Source organism: Euleptes europaea, chromosome 5 (genome assembly GCF_029931775.1).
Source record: "Euleptes europaea isolate rEulEur1 chromosome 5, rEulEur1.hap1, whole genome shotgun sequence".
Classification (NCBI taxonomy): Eukaryota; Metazoa; Chordata; class Lepidosauria; order Squamata; family Sphaerodactylidae; genus Euleptes; species Euleptes europaea.
Window position 1 is genome coordinate 78,694,488 of NC_079316.1, and position 23,619 is coordinate 78,718,106.

At 42.6% G+C, this 23,619-nt stretch overlaps 1 protein-coding gene across 2 annotated transcripts in view; it reads left to right on the top strand.

Annotated features, from left to right (window-relative positions):
* ADGRA1 (adhesion G protein-coupled receptor A1) overlaps positions 1-23,619 on the top strand; it is a 475,126-nt gene that overhangs the window by 240,007 nt on the left and 211,500 nt on the right. For both annotated transcript variants that reach the window (XM_056849586.1, XM_056849587.1), the window contains 4 exons: positions 6,008-6,206; positions 6,672-6,821; positions 9,688-9,849; positions 19,379-19,582. In XM_056849586.1, coding sequence (XP_056705564.1) covers positions 6,008-6,206; positions 6,672-6,821; positions 9,688-9,849; positions 19,379-19,582 — 715 coding nt within the window. The remainder of the gene's footprint in view (positions 1-6,007; positions 6,207-6,671; positions 6,822-9,687; positions 9,850-19,378; positions 19,583-23,619) is intronic.

Here is a 23,619-nt window from a genome sequence, read left to right on the forward strand (position 1 = left end):
TTAGCAGCAGCTCAATGTCTATGAAAGTGATTTCATAAAGAAACTAAATGTATAACTAAAATGGCCTGCGCTGACAGAAAGATTTCTCTGAAGGAAGATTATGGATTGGATCCTGCATATTTGTTTCCCTAATGGCAGCACTTTTCCCTGGCATAAGAAGCCTCCTGCTAGCCCAAGAGGAGCTTTTGTTTCAGCAGAGAGCTCCTTGCGATGAAGGAAAGCACCACCATTAGTGAAATGACTCTGCAGGATTCAGCCCTCATTTTCAATTAATAAACCCCACCCAAAGCTGAACATTTCATATCGTGGTTCCCATAGAGAAGAGATTTGGTGTGATCCTGAAGTCAGTTTATGAATTTAAATAGCCAGCTTTTGATTGAAAGTACAATTGATTTTACAATGGCAGCCTGCCACTTCCAATAATGTATTAACATATATAAGTGAACTGTAGGAGGATGCCCATATGGAGCATTTGTCTTCTCCTGGTTCTACGGTAGGGTTGCCAACCTCCAGGTGGCGGCTGGAGATCTCCCCCGTTACAGCTGATCTCCAGGCGACAGAGATCACTTCCCCTGGAGAAAATGGCCACTTTGGCAATTGGACTCTACGGCATTGAAGTCCCTCCCCTCTCCAAACCCCACCCTCCTCAGGCTCTACCCCCAAAATCTCCAGGTATTTCCCTACCTGGAACCAGCAACCCTATTCTACAATCATCTATTTCTATTATGTGGGCTGGCAAGCAGGGAACCATTGTGTGTAGAATTGCTTGGTGCCTGTAGAGCAGTGGTTCCCAACCTTTTTTTGACCAGGGACCACTAGGACTTTTTTGTTCGGTGCAGGGACCCCAAGGTTCAAAATAAAAATTCAGAGAATTTGAAAATAAACTTTAATCATAACTGTTAGTTAAACATTAAACTTAGAATAATATTTGAATATATTTTTTATAATAGAGAACTTTTAATTGTAAATCAATGTGATTTTTGAGTTTGCATCCTTTTTACAAGCTGGGCAATTCTGGGGCTAATACTGTTGCTCAGAGCTACACGAATATCATCACTTGCTTCCAATCGATTTCTTGTCGTGTTCTTAATTATAAGCAAAGCAGAAAACCCTTGTTTGCATAAATAAGTTGTGGAGAAGAGCATAAGATATGGCAAGGCGAATCCTCGAACTGTAGGATATGAAATTGCTTTTTTACACCAGAACTCTTCAAGAGAAACTGATTCAAACGCATCCTTACAGTGCCTATCATTTTGGAAATCAATGAGCTCTTCCTGGATTGCTTCTGCAACCTCTTCAACAGCAATACCAAAAGGATTGCGAATCAGCTTTTGGGTATCTTTTGATTCTGTCTGGTTATATTCCAGGAAGTAACGGTGGAATTCATCGACCAGCATTTGTAGATGACATCTGATGTTGTCTTGTATATTTGCGGTGATCATGTCATCTTTACTATCATCGACCAGTGCTTTTAATGTCACAAAGGCAGAATAATTGTTTTCGCCTACCCATAATTGAAGTTTGCAAATAAAGGCACGCAGGTTATCTTCAAACATAAAAATGGTTCCCACACCTGCTAAATTTATGTTTCCAGAACCTTGCAACTGTAAGTTTAGTTTATTCAAATGTGAGAAAATATCCACAAGATAAGCCAAATGCATCTGACTTTTCGAATCAGAAAACAGCTCTAGTAAATCTTTAATTTTCTTCTCGTCTAGAAACAGCTCAACCTCTTTTCTTAGTTCAAATAACCTTCCTAGCATATTGCCTTTCAATAGCCAACGAACTTTGGTGTGGAAAAGAAGAGTCTCATGATCGGAGTCCATTTCAGTGCACAGTTTTTTAAAAAGGCGTGTATTTAAGGCGCTGCTTTTAATAACATTGACCACTTTTATGGCCATTTCCGTGGTATTAACAAGGCTTTTAGGAAGAGTCTTGGAAGCTAACGCCTGACGATGTATGATACAATGAGTTGTTATTGCTAAAGGATTCTTCTGTTTTATTAATGTTGCTAGACCAGAGCGTGATCCTAACATGGCTGGAGCGCCATCCGTACAGAAGCCGGCGAGCTTTTCCTACATAATGCTATATTTCGCAAAATACTCTGCTATTATATTCATGACGTCGATACCTTTTGACGTCATTTCCAGTTTCCGCGAAATCAATAATTCCTCTTTAATAGTGTTGTTGTCATCTAAAAAGCGGACAAATACGAGCAACTGACTGCAATTAGAAAAGTCTGTCGATTCATCACACTGCAAAGTGAAACATGGCAAATTTTTTATTTTCGAAACAAGCTGCTCCTCGATGTCATTTGACATAATTTCAATTCAAGCTTTTACCATGTTGTTCGATAGAGGTATTTCTTGTATTTTCGTTTTGGCTTCCATCCCTAAAACCTCTTCGACAGCTATCATCAAACAAGGTTTGACGAGTGTTTCTCCTATTGTGTGTGGTTGTGTGAGGCTCGCTTGCACCCTCCCCTGGCCTCCCCGCACCCGCATGTTCCTTACTTGTCGCATGCCGCTCCCGCGAGTCACCACCGCACGCTGCCGCGCTCTGCGCCCACAAGCCGCCGCCATGCCGCCCGCGTAAATATTAATTTATTATGGGTTTATAACTTTGTTTCGCGGACCCCTGATTTAGTTCTCATGGATCCCTGGGGGTCCACGGACCCCTGGTTGGGAACCAGTGCTGTAGAGGGTAAGAACTGTAGCACACATGCATTTAGTCCCCGAAACAGGGGTCACGTGGGCCTGTCCTGAACTTCTGTATATCTTTTTTGGTAAACAACTCTAATGACATGACCCAAGTCCTCTTAAAGCACAATGTTAAAGGAAGCAAAAAAGCTGCTTGCTACTAGGCACATTATATTACCAGTTCAATCTACAAGCACCCTTAGGAGGCAGAAGGGAATAATACACAATGAGTATGAAACACCCCTTCCTTTTTCATATAGTTCATAAGAAAGGGGGGGGGGGAAGAGCCCTGCTACATCTAGTCCAACAATCCTTTTTCCAGCAGTGTTAGCCAGATGCTAGTTTGGGTGTTAACAATTTGCAGTGGAAATGAAATTCTTCCTTCCCCTTTATTTTATCCTTAAACAGTGATTCAGATTCAGATTTACGGCCCTTAGCCAGATAAAACCAGAAACATGGACTAAAATATTCTTACAAACAAAAAATTACAGTCCGAGTCTTATACCACTTAAAAAGAGAAATAACAGCTGAGACTCATCTGCCAATTGGGCTAAGAGACGTTTCTATGGCATCACATTTTCATTGCTGCCGAGCAAAATTTCGCAACCTGTAAAGTGATTGGAGGATTATCCCCTTGTAGGAGCAACTCAGTCTTTTCTCCTGCCCTGTCAGGTCCCATTCTCAATAAGAGGGGCTCAATAAACCTAGAATGAGGTAATGTGTAAAAATTACAGTTTAGGAGGGCGTGCTCAATAGTTTCTAAGTCCCCTGATTTACAAGGGAAGAATCTCTCCTCCCTGGGTATCTTCTTAAATCTAGCATAGCAGAGGGTAAGGCTGCACACCTGGCCAGGGTAAAGGCCCCTCTATAATTATTTATCTCTAAGCAGTGGAGATAGGCTGCGCTTAAACAGTGTAATTAGCATTGAGTTTGGGAGTTCTTGCCAGCTCTGGAAAAAATGCATGCTGTTTTCACCACACTTACCAGGCTGTCTGTATAAGACTTACAGAACAGAAGGAATCTTTCGGGGGTGAGGGTGGGGAGTAAAAGCCCATGTTTTCCTTTGAAAAGTTGAAGAAGTGATTGTCACTGCAGCCTTCGTTTCTACTCAGCACAAAAAAGTTCAACTTGAGGTGCTCTTTAATGAGTCACTTTGAAAATATATTAGATAAACTTGTACTGACTGCTACACAATGCAGCTTTCATTAAGAAACCCTTCACTCCCTTGCCAGTAAATGTCATTCTCTTCTTTATAAATAAAAGATATATAAATGCTCAGCTAACGCCAAAGGCGTTGTGCCGTTTCATTTTCTATCAATCAAAAAGCATAGGAATTCACATTTCTGTCCTATTGATCATCTCTCAGAAAGTCCACACAAATTTATTTTAGAAACTTACATCAAAAGCATACTGCGTCCATAGATTTCCTTTGGCATTTCAAAGAAATGAATACAGAATTATAGAGAACATCTTTGCGACTCAAGTTAACATTCGTACCTGAAGCTTTCTTGAAAGATTTCTCCTCTCGGATGCAGCTTACATGCCAATAATTTATCATGAAAAGGTCTTTTTGGGGTTTTGATATTATAGCAAACACGCAGGAAGCAAGATATAACCACCACAAAAAGAAAACTAAAAAAAGAACAGTTTATTTTAGAGGAAGGAGAAGCATTAAATGTAATGGAAAGGTTGAGGCTTTTGCGCTGACAGGCCCAGGTGGTATTTGTAATTGAAAACTTGCTGTAATTCAAGCTTCGGTGAACAAAACCTATTATGAGGTGGAGGCTGGTTTTTCTTTTTGAGGTTTGTTTGGGTTCTTTTTCATCTCGTTATAAGAGATTTTTAAAAATGTTTTTAGCTTAAAATTGCATCCCAGTCTTCCCATGTATTAAACTATTATCTTCTAGTTCTGTAAGGAGTACATTCCTTCCAGGGGAGCCTGATTTCATCTTTGGAAGCCGTTACCATGCATTTGACGTTACTATAACGGACTGCAAGCATGGCTAGCCCTTCAGTAAATAAGCTGCATGACAGTTCACTCCAAGTGAGTCTCAGCCCAGAAGCAAGACAGAAGTGGCTTGTGGTTCTTTCTGCTTTTAATTATTTACAAAACCCTCCCTGTGGTTCACATTGCATCCAGAGATCTTTCACCTCCATAATAAATCATTTCAGAGGCCATCCAGGTGCAGAATATGAAGACTTCTCCTGGTAGAGTTTTGTTTAGAATTGAAAAGGCATGGCTAACTTAGAATCTGTCGGTACATATCAAAACTGCATCTTTAAAAGTTCTTTTTTAAAAAAATAAGGCTTTAATGCTAAGTAATTTCATGTCTTTTTGTGTAATACTATATATTACATATAGGGTTGCCAACCTCCAGGAACTAACTGGAGATCTACTGCTATTACAACTGATCTCCAGCTGATAGAGATCAGTTTGCCTGGAGAAAATTGCCACTTTGGCAATTGGACACTATAGCATAGAAGTCCCTCTCCTCCCCAAACCCTGCCCTCCCCAAACCCTGCCCTGTCGGCTGGAGATCAGTTGTAATAGTGGAAGATCTCCAGCTACAACCTGGAGGTTGGCAACCCAAATGTAAATACATTATTATAATATCAAAGCTAGGGCTTTCTTTGTGATGGCACTCAAGATATTCACAGCAGAATTTGTGGAAATGGACACAACCTTATATATGAGTACTGGCCCGTTGTTAATACACACAAAAAAGGACTGATCAAACCCATGGTAGAACTTGTTTCTGAGATATTAAAAGGAAGTGTGTTGTAGGATCCGTGGCACCAGTCCTCACACACCAGGGTGCAGTTTGGCTGAAGTGTAGGGTTGCCAACCTCCAGGTAGTAGCTGGCGATCTGCTATTACAACTGATCTCCAGAGATAAATTCACCTGGAGAACATGGCTGCTTTGGCAATTGGACTCTAGGGCATTGAAGTCCTTCCTTTCTCCAAACCCACCCTCCTCAGGCTCCATCTCAAAAAACTCCCGCCAATGTCGAAGAGGGACCTGGCAACCCTACTGCAGTGCCTTGGTTTCCGACAGAGAGAGGCAGATGTTGAGCACCTCTGTATTCCTTACCTTCTGACCAGGAAGCCAAAGCTGCTCTGCCCTCACTGCCCTCCTCCCTTAGACCTTTTAAAGGCCCTAGCCAGGCCTAGGAGCACAACCATTGGCTCCCCTCTACCCAGAAGCCCTATGGGGGCACAACCAAGCCTGTGAGGGACCAATAGTGCCATCTAAGCAATTTCTGCCCTGCATAATGTTAAGGTTGTTTGTTATTATTTTTGCTTGTAGGTGGCCCAAGACTCTGGCAGGAATAATTGCTTACCACTCATGTCTCCAGTATTCACTCAATTCAGTTTCCCTTCTGAATGGAGCAGAAAAGCCAAAAGCATGGCGTAAGTGTAATCGCACTGGTCGGTGGGCTGAAGAAAGCTATTCTGAATGTCCTTATTCTCAAGAAGCAACTCAAGTCCTTCATGGCTTTAGTCAGGTAAAATGACATGGCTGTTATGCTTAGAGTGTACTGGAGATGTTGCATATCTCTTATCAGTACAGTGCACAGAAACCAAAGTTTGCTTCTCTGTTGCCTAAGGTGCACAATATTGAAAGGATGTGATCTGAAATATCCTGGAGTACACAGCCTCTGCAAATATTCTAGATGTGAGCAAGAAAAGTCAAACTGCTTATATCAGAAATGTGATGCTTGTGCTGTTCTTTCTTATCTTTCTTACGTTAGTATGGTTACCTGGCTGCTGAAGAAGGATGAGAGGCTACTGTTAGTAGCAGTGAAGGGAAAGTTTTCTCCACAAAAAAATTGGTATACTTTTATTTGCTAGTGTAGCATATCATTTATATTGCCACGTACTGGACTGGATGTATTACAGTTGAAGATCAAGTGTGGTTAAACCTTTAGCTGTATTTTATATGCAACGGTTGTTGTGTGTGTTTTTTTTAGATGCATCTTAATGCCACCAACGCACTTGAATTTTCACACCAGCTTGCAGCCTACACAAGAGGTGCGGCCAAGTTTGCAGATAAGATGGATGTTATCTATTTGGCTTACATGCTGGAAAAGCTAGCAGCATATGTGGATGAAATCCAAGATGTAAGATATAGTCTGATTAATGAATGAGCAATCTCTTAATGTTAAAACACAAGTGTCTACTTCTGAAGTCTGGTCTAAACATACAGCAGAATGAGATGATAGAATTCTGACATGGCAGATTGTATAGAGTTAGCAGCTTCAGGTTGGAAAATACCTGAATGTTTTTGGGGTGGAGCCTGAGGACAGTGGGATTTAGGGAATGGAGGGATTTCAGTGGGGTATAATGACATAGATTCTACCTTCCAAAGTGGCCGTTTTCTCTGTTGTAACCCCAGGAGATCTCCAGCCACCACCTGAAAGTTGGCAACCTTACAAATGTAGGCCAGTCCTTTTGCTTAAATTACACACTTAAATTACTCCAGTGTGGTTTCCTGGAATGCTTTATAGTATTATTTTGTAGTCTTAAATGCACAGTGCCAAATCAGCCACATGATTGAAGTAAACACACTACTTATTTTCATTTGATTTATGTAATGATTTGTATACTGAAAGGAATTGAAAGGTCATCATGGATGCTTCTGTTCACTATGAAAGTACGATTTTGGGAATGATGCACTCCATGAAGCTTCCTTTTATAATTCTTGAATTAACTGCCTGCCAACTGATGAGGGGGAAACTTGGCCTAATAAGAGTTTGATTTCCAGAGAGTAGAAAAAGACTTTTTTACACTGTGGAAACACACATTAATATCTGCAGAACAAGCTCTTCTTAAAGACACAGGAACAGGGGCTAGTTGGAGGTACCTTGAGAAGGAGCCCGAAAGTATAATTTAAACAGTAATCTTTTCTACTAGGAGGAAGAAATCACTTCTGCCCTCACAAAGAGCAGGAGAGCAGGTGACAAACTGCCACTTCCTCCTTCTCTAGGGTTGCCAACCTCCATGTGATGGCTGGAGATCTCCCACTATTACAACTGATCTCCAGCCAATAGAGATCAGTTCAACTGGAGAAAATGGCCGCTTTGGCAATTGGACTCTATGGCAAACTCCGCCCTCCTCAGGCTGTGCCCCCAAAATCTCCAGGTATTTCCCAACTAGAGCTGGCAACCCTATCCTCCTTCTCTCCTTCACAGGGGGTGGCAGGCCAGGTGGGGGGGGAAGGCTAGGGTTGCCAAGCTCCAGGTGGTGGCTGGAGATCTCCCACTATTACAACTGATATCCAGGTGACAGAGATCAGTTCCCTGAAGAAAACGGCCACTTTTGCAATTGGACTCTATGGCATTGAAGTCCCTCCCCTCTCCAAACCCTGCCATCCTCAGGTTCCACCCCCCAAAAAATCTCCAGGTATTTCCCAACCCAAAGCTGGCAACCCTATCCTTTCCCCCCACCAGGCTCTTCCCCTGCCACCTTCCCCTGCCCAGCCTTTTCCTCTGCCATCTTCTTCACCCAGCTCCATGCCCATCCAGTTTGCAGGGCAGCAGCAGCTCCTTGCCTGTCTGGGACCACCTTCTAGACTTATGCAATACTCCAAAGTTTTTAACTGAACATGGACTACCTATGTTTCTGGACCTTACAATTAAACTTAGGATTCATCTAAGGAAAGGGCTTCTGAATTCTTAGATCTCCCAAAGATTGGGAAAAACTTTTGTGTTGAAAACACATAATATCAATCCTCTAAATGAACAAGCATATGACTTGCTGCTACATGACTCTCCTGGTAGCATCCAAAGATGGCAATAGAGTAAGTAGGTCTACTCAGAATCCTACACAGGTCTATGCAGTGGGGCTTAGTCCCAGAAAGGGATTCTTAGGATTGCACTGCAAGAGTCATGGTAAACCCAGTTCAAAATCAGGGATCACATAACAGTCACAGATCTAAGAGGTGATTTGTGCGGCTCTTTCTTTCTTTCTTTCTTTCTTTCTTTCTTTCTTTCTTTCTTTCTTTCTTTCTTTCTTTCTTTCTTTCTTTCTTTCTTTCTTTCTTTCTTTCATGCTGGAGGCAAGCATGTCTTGAAACTAGGGCTTTTTTTAGGTTCACAGAATGAACCTAAATACTGTTTTTGTTAAAAAAGAATCCTGGGTATAGCCTCAGTGAATTCTGGAACCTGTTTAGCAGTTAATTAGAACATAAGAACATAAGAAAAGCCATGCTGGATCAGACCAAGGCACATCAAGTCCAGCAGTCAGTTCACACAGTGGCCAACCAGGTGCCTCTAGGAAGCCCACAAACAAGACACCTGCAGCAGCATTATCCTGCCTGTGATACAAAGCACCTAATATAATAGGCATGCTCCTCTGATCCTGGAGAGAATAGGCATGCATCATGACTAGTATCCATTTTTACTAGTAGTCATGGAGACCCCTCTCCTCCATGAATAATAGTGCCAAGAGCACTCTGAGCATATCGGTGATCAAATGCACCACAATGGGAAGCGAGAATGTGGACCTGGGCGAGAAATTAAACTGGGCAGTCACAGCTCTGTGCTCCCAGCCGCTTTGTCAATTCACTACAGACAATGTTGGACAGGGTTAAATGTTTAAAATGGAGGCATTTCTTTCAGTGCTCTTGTATTTGCAGTGGAGTTTCTCTGAAGTGCATTCATGGTAGAAAACAGGAGCCTTGTTTCAAAACAAACAGACAAACAAACCCTACAGCATTTAATCTTTACAGTGTGTTTGCATGAGCTCATACAACTCTGAAACAGTTTTGGCTTTATAATCACTGATTTGGGAATAGGCATATCCATAAACACTCAGTTTACTCGTATGGCTATAATACACAAATAGAAGTTGATGCTCTAAGAACTGGAAATACCTGAAATGCTCGATAGAGCAGTTAAATCCAGCCACTTTCAGCCGTACTCTTATGTTATCTTTGTGCAATAGTCAAACACTTTGTGCTGTCTTTTTTTCTTCCCCCTCTGCCAGCTTTCTGATGCTATAGTTGAAATTGCCAGCAATATAATGCTGGTAAATGACCATGCGCTGTGGATGGCACAAAAGGAAGATAAAGCTTGTACTAGGATTGTACAGTGTGTGGAGCGCCTTGCAAATCAAACACTGACCAGTAATACACAAGCTATGGCAAAGGTATTTCTTCAGATTTATTGCTGTCTTTTTAACTTTTAACTTTTACATTATGCATGGTATGGAGAGAGTGGACAGGGAGAAGCTTTTCTCCCTCTCTCATACTAGAACTTGGGGTCATCTGCTGAAGTGGGAGGGTGAGAGATTCAAAACAGATAAAAGGAAGTATTTCTTCACACAACGCATAGTTAAATTGTGGAACTCCGTGCCCCAGGATGTGGTGATGGCTGCCAACTTGGAAGGCTTTAAGAGGGGAGTGGACATGTTCATGGAGGAGAGTAACAATGGATTCATGGCTTTTAGTAACAATGGATACTAGTCATGATGCATGCCTATTCTCTCTAGGATCAGAGGAGCATGCCTATTATATAGGGTTGCCAGGTCCCTCTTTGCCACCTGCGGGAGGTTTTTGGGGCAGAGCCTGAGGAGGGCGGGGTTTGAGGAGGGGAGGGACTTCAATGCCATAGGGTCCAATTGCCAAGGCGGCCATTTTTTCCAGGTGAACTGATCTCTATCAGCTGGAGATCATTTGTAATAGCAGGAGATCTCCTGCCACCACCTAGAGGTTGCAACCCTACTATTACATTAGGTGCTGTGGAACACAGGCAGGATAATGCTGCTGCAGTCGTCTTGTTTGTGGGCTTCCTAGAGGCACCTGGTTGGCCACTGTGTGAACAGACTGCTGGACTTGATGGACCTTGGTCTGATCCAGCATGGCCTTTCTTATGTTCTTATGAAGTGTTGGGGCATGATGTAGCAGAGAGTGCTTGAAGGGGAAAAAATGACTTTAACCCATGGAGCCTTATGCATTGATCTATGTCATATCTGATTTAATAATATGTAATGCTTGTGAGTGATGCTAGGCATCAGGTCTTAGAAATGACTCAGCATTGATCAAGAAACTCTGTAGTGGTTAAAAGCTGTAGAAGTGTTACTGCTTGTTTGCTACCACACCCTCCAGTTTTCTGCTTGCACAAAGCATGCCTTTTAATCCTTAGGTGTCACCCATGTTTTGAATTATTCATGTACATCAGAGCAATAGAGGCTGGAGAATACCAACCTTGCTTTTGGACTGGGAATTAATCATTCCTGTAGAGAGAGCTGTGTTTTTAACATTTAGTTTTTAACTATTGATTTTACAAGCCCAAATCATTAGAACTCTCCTTTTGTCTTCTTGAAGGGTAATAACATAATTATTAGGCAGCTGCACCTTATAGAATTCACTTTCTGTTAGTACAGGAAACATTTCCCAATTTGCAATGTATACAAGACTTAAAGACAGTAGTACAGGAAAAAGTGATACCATATATCAATGACTGTGGATCCTCAATCCATTCAGGTTTAATTCGCCTCTACATTTGTTTTCTTCGACTATCCTGTCTTCGATGTAGCTTGTCACAACATAAGATACTTGGTAAGAAACCTTGCCCTAATCCCCTGATGTTGCTATTTACTCTACTCCCCTGCTAGTTCAAGGCAAGTGATTCTTGCTCTGTTCATCCTACTTCTGAAGCAGAATGTTGCTAGAGGGCACGCTAGAGGAAACTGGCCATCTGGCATAGCTTTTTGGCATGGACCTCTGGCACAGCTCAAGGAAATCAGCTTGCTTGCTGGCTGGCTGGCTTATTTATTGAAATATTGTGTCCAGCTTTCCTCCCCAGAGGAACCCAAAAAGGCTCCCCAAAGGGGGAAAAAAACCAATATAAATAACCCAACACAAAATCACAAACTATTTCTTGGGTTGATCCAGGATTCCATAGGTGGTTCACCCGAAGGTGCCAGCTGTGAGCTACAGGCTAAGAGCCCTTTGGCTCTTGCCTATGGTTGCCAACCTCCAGGTGGGGCCTGGTGCTCTCCTGGAAATTATGAACATTTCCAACTTACATGGATAATTTCTGCTGGAGAAAATGGCAGCTTGGGGTGGGCAGACTCTATGATATACCATAGAGCCTAGAAAAAAACAAATATTGCCCCCCCAAATCTCCAAGAATTTCCAAAGTCATAGATTGCTATTTGCTCACATTCGAGGGCTCTTGCTTCTGCCCACACAAGTCTAATATGTATCCGCAAACAGGAAGGTGAGAGGAGTGTAGTTGCAAATAAGATCCCACCTGTGGCTTGAAAACAGCGTTCAGCAGCCTCCAATGATATCCAAAAACAGTCCTCAGGCTAGAAGTAGGCAATAAAAACAGCTGTTAAGAAAACTTAAGTGCCGCAAGTCGCTTCCGACTCATGGCGACCCTGTGAATGAAAGTCCTCCAAAATGTCCTGTCTTTGACAGCCTTGCTCAGATCTTGCAAATTGAAGGCTGTGGCTTCCTTTATTGAGTCCATCCATCTCTTGTTGGGTCTTCCTCTTTTCCTGCTGCCCTCAACTTTTCCTAGCATGACGGTCTTTTCTAGTGACTCTTGTCATCTCATGACATGACCAAAATACGATAGCCTCAGTTTAGTCATTTTAGCTTCTAGGGTAAGTTCAGGCTTGATTTGATCTATAACCCACTGTTTTGTTTTTTTTGGCAGTCCACGGAATCCGTGATTCCAGCTGGTGACCATCCCCATTGACTTCTCTTTAGCTTTGCTCACTAATAAGCCCGGAGTCTATATTTAGTACATTTACTTAGTTGGTAAAATCTTTAGGTTGTGAGCAGATCCTCTGTTTGATGGCTGATGCACCTGTTGTGACTAGTCTGTGATGATAGTGGTCATCCATTGTCCCTCTACAAGGATTTTTTTAAAATATCTGAAGTAGGGTTGCCAGGTCCTTTTTGGCCACTGGTGGGTGATGGGTGGATAGGGGTGCCAGATCCAAGTTGAGGAACACCTGGAGATTTGGGGATGGAGCCTGGGGAGGACAGGCACCTCAGTGGGGTTCAATTCCAGAGCGTCCACCCTCCAAAACCTCCATTTTCTCCAGGGAAACTGGTCTCTGTAGTCTGGAGATGAGCTGTAATCTAGAAGGCTAGCATCCCTAATCTGAAGTGTTTTAGTTGTGCGATCATTTGGAAGACCCCAAAGTTAAGAAAGCCTTTCCAGCTGAGATCCTCTAGTGGAACTGGTTGTTTTTTTTTCATGTTCCTTATATTTCGGATTCCTTCTCTTTTGATTTTGAAGGTAATGAGCTAGAACCATTGGTCACACACATTGATTACCAAGCTAGTGTGGTATAGTGGTTAGAGTGTTGGATTTAGAATCTGGGAGACCCAGGTTCTAATCCCCACTCTGCTGTGGAAATGTGCTGAGTGACCTGGGCCAGTTGCACTGTCTCAGCCAGTCTTACCTCACAGGATTGTTGTGAGGAGAAAATGGAGCACACATGAACACATGAATCAGACCCTTGGTCTATCAAAGTCAGTATTGTCTACTCAGACTGGCAGCGGCTGCTCCAGGGTCTCAGGTAGAGGTATTTCGCATCACCTACTTGCCTAGTCCCTTTAACTGGAGATGCCGGGGATTGAACCTGGGACCTTCTGCATGCCAAGCAGATGCTCTACCACCAAGCCACAGCTCCTTCCCCTCCTGGAGGACAGGAGAATAATATAAGTCAGTTTGGGTTTCCATTGGAGAGAAAAGCAGGGCATAAATGAAATTAATAAATAAATAGAGTGAAAAGTTCGATCTTTTAGTCAGAAAACAGAACTTTTATTGGCATTAACAGTAACAAAACAAACATGTAAAGCAGCTAGATATGGATCTAAAAAAGAATAAATACACAGTTCATCGGTAAATATTATAATAAACAATTAAATGAGGGTTCCCCTCCTTCTTTCTCCCTTCTTTAGGACCTTGGCCAGGAACTCGGCTACTTGAGGGGTAACTTCAAAGCTTTTGTCATCCAATAAATGGGCTATGTTTCCAGTAGTCATTGCAATAGTAAATTGAGGAAGGGAGCTAATTAAGCTGCATCGAAGCTGTGTGAAAAGTGGACAGTACAAGAGAATGTGTTGTATTGTGTCAGGTTCTTTGCATTGACACCTACAATATCTTGCTTCGCGTGGTATTCCCTTGTATCTACCACTAACAACAGCTGAAGGGAATATATTAAATCTGGCCAACAAAAATGCTCTACGGTGAGAGGGTATAGTTAAGTTAAAAAAATACTGGGCCATAGAGTTTGTTTGATAAGAAAGGCCTAAAAAACGAGGGGAGCAGATACCTTCAGCACCAGCTTTTATTATTTGGGAATCACTGTCCCATATCCTTTTTTGGATTGACCTAAAAATATATAATTCACTGGAATTGGACAAGGAATCAAGATCAATCCCGAGTGATCTGATCCTATTTAAGATAAGCCGAGACCATCTAGAAACAGTTGAGTCAGTATGTAAAGCTGCCAATAAACTACTTGGGGGGGATCAAAAATGAGAGCGTAACCAGTATTTGATAGTAGTGATCCAAGCACCAGATTCTATCGTGTGCAGTCCCAGCTCAGCGCACAGAGAGAAATAACAAACAGAGTTTGTGACGCCAAGGATGCTTCTCAAAAAAACTGCCCTGAGACGCTCCACTTCTTTATTAAAACCCTGGATCCAAACTGGGATTCCATACAAAAGTTGCGGAATCACAGTGGCTTGGAAAATCTTTAAGGCGGCCGGAACAAAATGGTTACCCTTCTTATAGTAAAAACGAGTTATTGCAGCCATCTTATTTTTGGCCAAGGTTAGGGACTGATTACGGTGTGCAATACATTTTAAATTATAATGAAAAGAGACCCCCAAATATTTGAACGTTTTCACTTGTTCGATTTCTCTTCCCTCAATTTTCCAAACTGATTGCTTCCAAGTCTTAGAAAAGATCAGGATCTTAGTCTTATCAAAATTAATAGATAGAGAATTCCGTTTACAGAATAGGATAAAAGAAGCTAATAAATGTTTAAGACCCATCTTTGAAAGGGATAGGACTGCTGCGTCATCCGCATATAACAGAATAGGGACTTTCTCAGAGCTTAGCTTAGGTGCATGACCATCAGTATTAGCTAAAAAAGCAGGGAGATCTGAAATAAATAAATTAAATAAGGATGGTGCCAGTACACAGCCTTGCTTTACGCCCTTTGTCACCGGGATTTTTTGGGTTAAAAGGCTCCCCTCATCGAATCTAACTTGATAGGTATTGGATGTATGGAGGTTACGTAATAAAAACAAAATGCATTGGTCAAGGCCCATATGGCATAGTTTCTCCCATAAAATCTGTCTATCGACTGTGTCAAACGCTCTTTGAAGGTCGATAAAAGCAACATATAACTTTCCTCTAGGGAACTTAAGATATTTTTCTGCCAAAAATGCAAGAGCTGTTCAATGATCTGTTGTAGAATAGTTAGGTAAAAATCCAATTTGCTCTTTCCCTGGGAGATTATGAAGGGCCATCCATTCAGATAATTTCTTGAGGAGATGCTTGGCATAGAGCTTTCCTATAATAGACAAAAGACTAATTGGTCTGTAATTTTCTGGTTTACTGGGATTACCTTTCTTAAACAATGGTATTATGATAGAATTCAGCCACGAATCTGGGAGGATACCAAATTTGTCTATAAGCATGAAGAGGTATGCGAGTGGCGGGGCCCACCAATCGGAATTACTCCTTAGGAGCTCTGCAAGAATACCATCGGGTCCCAGGGCTTTGCCCAATTTTAAGCTAATAATATGTTCTCTCATCTCGTCACAGGTGACAGGAGGCCATTCTGGTACATCAGGGGTTATAAAAGATTCTCTGATAGAAACCCCTGGGGACTTCACATTAAAAACATTAGAATAGTGCAAAAACCATGCCTGAGCATGAATTAAACTTGCAGAGTTGTCGCCAAACGAATAATTAAGTCCTGAAATTAGTGACCAGAAAGCTTTGCTATTTTTACTATTAAATGCTTGGAATAACTGCGACCATTTCTCCATAGCAAAAGCATGTTTTTTTCCGGCTAGCAAAATTTGGTACCCCTTTCTCTTTTCGCAGTACACTGAAGGGACCCAAGGTAACAGGCCTGAACACATCAACTTAAACAGATGGCGAAGCTCTTTCTTTGCAGCAAGGCATTCAACATCAAACCAGGTGCTATTTAGGCATTTAGAGGACCTATGACTAATTGGTTGAGCAAAGTCACCAAGTCTGTCAACAATATTGTTATATATTGACAATGCCACCATTGGGGTTTCAGCATTTAGTAGTTCATTAAATAACTGCTGCCCAGTATCACTATGTATCCATTGCTGAATTTGGGTCGCAGTAGATGGAGACCATTTAATCCTCTTATACTTGCTGACAGTGTGATCCTGATCCTGGTTCAACAAAAAGGGCTTGGCAGGTTCACAACTAGTCTTAAAAGTCAGGAGCAAGGGTAGATGATCACTTTCTGATCGATTGCCAACTACATAATTGACAATGTGATCACTTAGGTCAGATCTTTTAGTAAAATAATGGCTGCATTTTAATAATAATTAAGGTATTGATATCCCATGGAATGACTATACAACAGAGATTGTGTATATGGCAGCTTTCACTTGTGTGTGTTCACCTTGAGAAAATTGTCAAGTTCCCAAAGTCATTTCTCTTGTTACAGGTTGGAGAGGATGTTGATCTTCTTTGTGCAGGTTGTGGATTAGTTTTCTTTCGCTACTTGGCCATTTCTGTATCCCTCTTTTCCATTTTTTTTTGCAGACAAATTAGCATACAGTCAACTGCCGCTTGTAAATAAAGCTGTAGACTTCCCAGTGTAGCCTCATGCAAACCCAAACAACTGCTGTTCCTTTTGGAGACTGGCCAGCAAGCAATTAGCAGACTGAATCACTGAGGTTGTAGTCGTCTGTTTTAAAATGAAAAGACAATGTAACATAAATCACTCCATTAAAAAATACCACTGAAAACTGTTGGACCATTGCCTATATACCTCTATTAACAACCATTTCACTGCTTGAGACATGAAGGAACAATTGCTGGTTCTAAGATGCAACGTTTTGAACCTAGAGGAATTGGTCTGATCTCTTTCCTAGCCTTGTTTTTGTTGTCTAGACCAGGAGTCTCAAAACTGCGGCTCCAGAGCCGCATGCGGCTCTTTGGCCCATTGAGTGCGGCTCTCCGAACTTGGTTCGGAGCTCCTGCTCTTGCGCCCGCTCGCACCGGCAGCTGGGCTGTGGAGCCGGCACGCCTGAGAGAGCGAGCGAGCGGGCGAGCGGGCGTGCTGTCTCTCCCCCCCCCCGCTGTGGAGAATGGCCGGGTCCCCCTTTCCCTTGCCCTCAATGGTTGGGAGGCTAAAGCCTCCCCTCCCCTCTAGCCACGCGATTGCTGGGCGGGCGGCTCGGCGGTTCCTGCCCCCCCCACCTATCAGCTGTTGGGCGGGGCGGGCTTCCTTTGGTAGACCTGGCCTCTGGCTGAGTCCCATTGGGAGGCCATGTCTACCCACTGGCTTTCTTGGCGGTAGACCTGGACTCCGAGGAGGGGAAAAAGTCCCCCTTCAGAGGCCAGGTCTACCAATTGGCTTCTTTGGGCCTCTGGAGGCCAGGTCTACTGCCAAGAAAGCCAATGGGTAGACCTGGCCTCCCAATGGGACTCAGCCGGAGGCCAGGTCTACCAATAGGCTTTTATGGCGGTAGACCAGGCCTCCAGACGAGGACTAGACGGGGAGGGGGAAATGGCAGGGACTTACAATTTAATTTTTATCAATAAATAAGATCACTATTAAGTATGATATCAAGTTTTATTCAGTGTACCTATAGTTTAATTAAGACTTAAAACTTTAATTAAAGTTTATTAAGTTAATAAACAGTGTACCTACCTATATAGTTTAAGTTTAAGAAATTTGGCTCTCAAAAGAAATCTCAATCGTTGTACTGTTGATATTTGGCTCTTTTGACTAATTAGTTTGCTGACCCCTGGTCTAGACTGATTCCGCATTGAGCGTTAGATCCAGCTTCACGTCTAAACAAAGGTTTATGGGGGGAGAATCCACACAAAGTTATCCCTTAATTGTCTACTTTCTGGGGCATACCCTGCTTTGGTGTGGTTTTTCCCAAGTTTAGTTTTGGTAAAATCTTTGGTGAAAATATCACAGTGAAAGTGCCTTTGTGTGCAGGGTGGATGGGAAGGTGTGCATTTGGTGGATCTATCCGCATCAGTGCCATTTTCTTTGCTTCAGTCCCTGCAGCCTCCCCCTTTTAAAAAAAGTAATTTACTTATTGCTGTAGTGTTAAGCAACAGTGATATGACAATTACTAGAGTTGGCGACCTCCAGGTACTAGCTGGAGATCTCTTGCTATTACAACTGATCTCCAGCCAATAGAGATCAGTTCACCTGGAGAAAATGGCCGCTTTGGCAGTTGGACTCTATGGCATTGAAGTCCCTCCCCTCCTCAAACTCCACCCTCCTCAGGGTCCACCCCAAAAACCTCCCACCGGTGGCGAAGAGGGACCTGGCAACCCTATCAATTACCTGATTTTTAAATTAAAATCCTAAACAAAAAGCCCTCCAGTAGAGTGTGAAGGAAATGATGGCCACAGAGCACTGGGGCAAGGACAGTGTAGGTAAAAATAGCATGCGGATGCTCGGTTGTGTCTGCAAATACTTGCACATTTTCAGTGGCAGTGGAAGAAACATTGCGAACAATTGCGTGACTGCAGCCCTATTAAGATACACAAAAAGGACTGGGTAGAAGGGGAGCTTTGCCAACCTATACTCCTGTACAGTCCCTACCCATTTCCAAAGGCAGTTGGGTATGCTCCCTCATTTAGCTATAGAAATATTGTTGGAACAAACCAATTGCTTCCTAAAAATAGGATTATTACAGTTAAGCTTATGGTTGTCCTCGGTAGGGAATTAGGCCCTTGTACTATTTTGCAGTTAAAAATGAAGTTCTTGCAGGCAACGACAGTGTTCTACAAATGACATGACTTTGTGGATATATATAAATACTGTGTGCCGAAAAGTGTTCAGAGTATGCAAATATGTTGGGTGTTACCAGTCCATACTTGCATTTAAAAATGCAGGGCCTAAAATACAGGCTTCCTAAAAAGCACAAACATAGTTACAAATATTACCAACACATAACAGTTGATGTTAGTACATAAAATGACCAAAATCTGATCAGATGCGTTTCGGCAGCCCCGCGCGCCAGGCGGCACGTCCGGTTTACAACTCGAAGTGTTGCGTCGGCACGCGCACCCGCACACACACAACCCAATGTAAACCTCCCGCCGAAGGTGAGTGGGGGACCTGGCAACCCTATGTATGTATAACCACTGAGGAAGGCCTGTAAAAGGCTGAAACACGTCTGGTCAGATTTTGGTCATTTTATGTACTATGATCAACTGTTATGTGTTGGTAACATTTGTAACTATGTTTGTGCTTTTTAGGAATCCTGTATTTTAGGCCCTGTGTTTTTAAATACAATTGTGCACAATATATACCGGTAATAAAAATAGATTTATTGGTTGTTACATTAGTTAAGTGTTCAGCTCAACCTCTTTGGTTTCCCCTGACTTTTAGGTTGAGTATTCTTTGTTCCCCCTTTTCTTCAGTTGTTACCAATCCCTAATATTTCTTTCGACAGGTTTCTCTTAATATTGCTCTGGAGACATTTGTGATCAAACCATCTAGCTTTGTGGGGATGACTTGTACTGCCTTCCAGAAAATATCTGCAAATTTAGACAGGTCACCGACCCATGACCCAGGGAGCGGGGACCCAGAGCAACATTTGAATTTTAAGTGCAATGCTGGCAGTCATCGCGGCTCTGTAGTGAATTTCTCTACAATGGTAAGTGGTACAACTAGTGCATGCCTTGAAATGTATGTATCAAACCAGCTAGCCTTTTGCGAATGTTCAAGGCAGTCACTGTGAGAATGAGAATAAGTTATCTGAAATTATGATTCAGATGTCTTTGTGCTTTTGCATGTTGATTAGTAAAAAAATCATTTTAATTTTACTACTGGACTTAGTGTGTAAATTGAAGGGCACAGTGCTGACTTCCTCAAATGTTGCTGATGCCGAAATGTAATACTGTTAATTTTGCACTGGTTTCAGCACAGACCAATATACTTGAGTTTAGGTGATTTTTTTTGCCTTGTTAAAATCAATTTCGAAATCAATTTAAAAACTGGTTTAAAACCTAGTGCCATGTGCCCTGATTCTGATCAGAAAACATCCCTTTCCGTCTGTTCATTCCAAGCGTTCTGACCTGTTTAATCTTCCTATGTGGCTATGATGTTTGCTGACCTACACTTAACTGGGGGGTATCTAAGCCAGCTACCAAACCCCCCTTTCCAGACCCTGTAAGCATACTATGCCAACCCCTGGCCCTCCTCCACATCTGTCCATGGCATGCGAATGAAGACACAGAATGCATTTGCTGGATGGAAAAGGCCACAACTTTATTGGTTACAGCAACCGGCATTGGCATAGCATTGGGGCATCTGGGTATACCGGTAGCACCCCGAAGGCTGACTGAATATCACATTTTTCCAGCAGCACCCCAGAGCCATAAGTCTTCGCCAGGCAAACTACTTAATCAAATGAAGCATACCTTACTGAGCAAAATTCAGGAGGTACGGCTTCATTGACGGGTGTACCTTTGGGGTACGAAAGGTGGTGAATATGGTGATACGCCCCTGGGGCCTTCTTAGGGACAACTCCCAAGGGGGAAACCTGGAGGTTAGACATTGGAGGTTTGGGAAAAGGGCCAGCCACTCTTCCTGGGTTGCATCCTTGGCCACCTCTGTCTTCTTTGGCAGCATGCGGCCTGTGGGATGGCCCAAGCTGGCCAGTAAAATACTGATGCTCTTTCCTGCTGCAAGAGCAGCGAGCCTCAAGGCCCCCAAAACAACCAGCGGCAGTAACCCAAGAGAAAATGTGTGTGTGTGTGAAGCAACTACTTGCCCAATACCTCCAGTGAGTTGAGCAAAATTAGGGTGCCGAGTGTACCTCTGTGCACCCTGCCCCACTGATTTCAGTCAGAGTGAGGTGCCAGGTTTGCCTCTGTGCACTCTGCCCCCATCATTTCAGCACTGGAAAAGAAAAGAAAAATTGGAGGAGGGGGAATCTGCACCCCCCAGCCCCAGTGATTGCCAGGACCCCCCAAAATGCCGGGCTAGATGGGCCTGAAAAGCCCATTCCCTGCCTGCAAAGGGGAGGAGGGGGGAGCAAAACATGCCACTCTTCTTGCTTCCCGAGCACTGAGGCCTTTCTCAAAAAGCTCCTGCCGCTTTGTTTAGAGGCTCACTGCTGTCCCTGCCATCAACGGCTCCACCACTGCGATCTTCTCTCCGATGCTCTCAGCTTGACTGTGCAAAGCTGACTGCCATTGGGGCCTAGGGAGGCCCCAATTTATACTGAGTGAAAACACTCAGGTCCAATGACCTGGAGGGCTCACCACTAAGTGCTGGGTCCTTATTGGCCCGTTTGAATTTGGAGGAGGGGTGGCAAATGGTGATGCAGGATGACTCAAGTGGAAGCCAAGCTATACTTCTCCACCCCCACCCCCCGAGCCATCATTTTCTGGCGGCGAGCAGGAGGGCACTCAGAGCCTCCCAATGATCTCTCAGGACCCTGCGTTAGCTCTGCTTCTCCCCCACGCAGGCCGGCAAACAGGGCTTGGAGGTAAGTCGGAGCCCTTGCTTCTAAGAAAACATTTACGTGAACTATGACCATTGGGCAGAATGTAGGAATCATAAGTACAATTATATATGACAATAAAAGACTGTGGATGTAGAGAAATCTCACTAATTGGAGCAATTTGCAGCTACTTAGTTAATGATGATTAGAAATGGGTCTATGCTGCTGTTGATGTGTTGGTATTTTACTGATTATCTATGAATGTGAAGTTCCTTAAATTCTTGGAAGGCAGAATGTGTGTGTATGCATGTGAGTACATGCACACACATAAAAGGTTTATAGTGGGCTCATTGTATATTTAGACAGATGAACATTCTAAATGAAAATATTAGTGAAAAATAATAGCTGTTAGGAAAAGTTAGGTAATATTGTATTAGTAGTGTTTTGGCCATCATTTGCGATTTTGTTACTTTAAAAAACAACATCTCTGTACATGATGCCTGAGGAACTGTAAGGAAACAAATAGAAGTACAATCCTTGGTGGAATGTATTATTTATATCACATAATGAAGCAGAACAATTAAATTCTGATCCAGCACAAAATGGAATTTCGCATTTGGTTGAGCATGTTATTAAATTTGAAGTGTTCCAAGTCGAAGTTCTTGTTATCCTTGAACAGAATCTTATTTTAATAGGCTTAGTTCTTGAAGTATTCTGGGTACTACAGAAATGATGTTTCTCAAGAAACGTTGCAGAGCTGCTTCAGGAACGCTTAGAAACCTTTAGATGCATTTTCCCTTCCTGCAGTCTCTTTTATTGTGTTTTTTTTTGTTTTTTTTTGAGTCTCAGATAAATATGGCATGGGTTGATGGGAGACGTTACTACTTAAAAGCCTTTTGTAAAGCAACATCCTTGCTCTGGAGAGTATGTCAGGTTAGAATGAATCTTTTGGATTGCAAAACGTTTCTTTGTAATCATTTTGTAAATATCCAAAATGGCTGTCACTAGGAGCAGAAGAGGGGGGGAGGCAGAGAAATTGTCCAGTGCTCTTACTTGCATCTAACTGAAAGAAGTATATTTCTGAATTATTTTTTTTGTCAAAAGAATAGTTCATATAAATTTGGTTCTTTTGTATTTAGGGAACGAGTTATATCTAGAAAGGACTATATAGTTTTAGATCAGTGAATTTAAAAATTGTTTTTCCTAATACTGAATCTTATTGGGGAGTCTGCTGTGTGAACATTAATAATGGTGGAAAGGCTTAATGAAAGAAAACCTGTCCATCACTTCTAGGGTTACCAACTCCTGGTTGAGAAATATCTGGAGATTTGGGGGATTCTGCTGTATGATATGTCAGAACGGATCCTTTGAAAGTAAGACAGAGAATGCCCGGATTCCGATCAAGTACATCTGCTTCCCATTTAAACAGAGTCCTTCACCTTGTGTTGAGTTACACAAGAACATCCACATTCTGAAGGCCTGTGCTGTGCAAAATGGTATCATCAGTTTATGTGGTTACAAGCTGGGGAGAAAAAGGGTGAAGCCACACTTTATTTGATTGTTCCTGTAGTGGGGACCAGCCTGAATGGGGGTGGGGGGGGAAGGAGGACACAAACACACTGTGCTGGGAGGAATCCGGCCACAACTTTATTGATTACAGGTTCCTCAGGTCTTGGCGAAGCATAGGCTGGGGACAATGGGCGCAGTTGACAGCCCAGCTGCTGTCCGCACTTTCCCCAACCCGCCTGTTGGGGTAACCAAAGACTGGTATTAGGGCTGGAAGCAATGGAAACCACTGTTTATGAATATAATGTATGAATATAATGTACAATAAGTCCCCAGTCAGGGTAAGTGAAAGGATTCAGTCCACGCTGGTAAGAATCCCAATGGCGTTAACGCCATTGTCCCCTGACTGGGGACTTATTGTACATTATATTCATAAATGGTTATTCGGTGGAAACCTGAGATTATGGATGATGATGAGTAATTGCATAGGACGTATTTTTAAAGAACTGAGGAAGAATCGGGCCCTGTGCCTTGAAACGATCGTTTTCTCCTTCAACCAATCAGCTGCTGCAAAAGAAAAGAAATACATCATAAAGGACATTTTAATTATATTAAATTAGTGCAATACTTACCTTTTATAGGAATTGCTGAGAAATTGTTGTTGTTGTTTAAAATTCTATATGTAAAAGAAATAAATACATGTGTCTGTTGGTAATATGAGGTGTTGGTGGTTATAT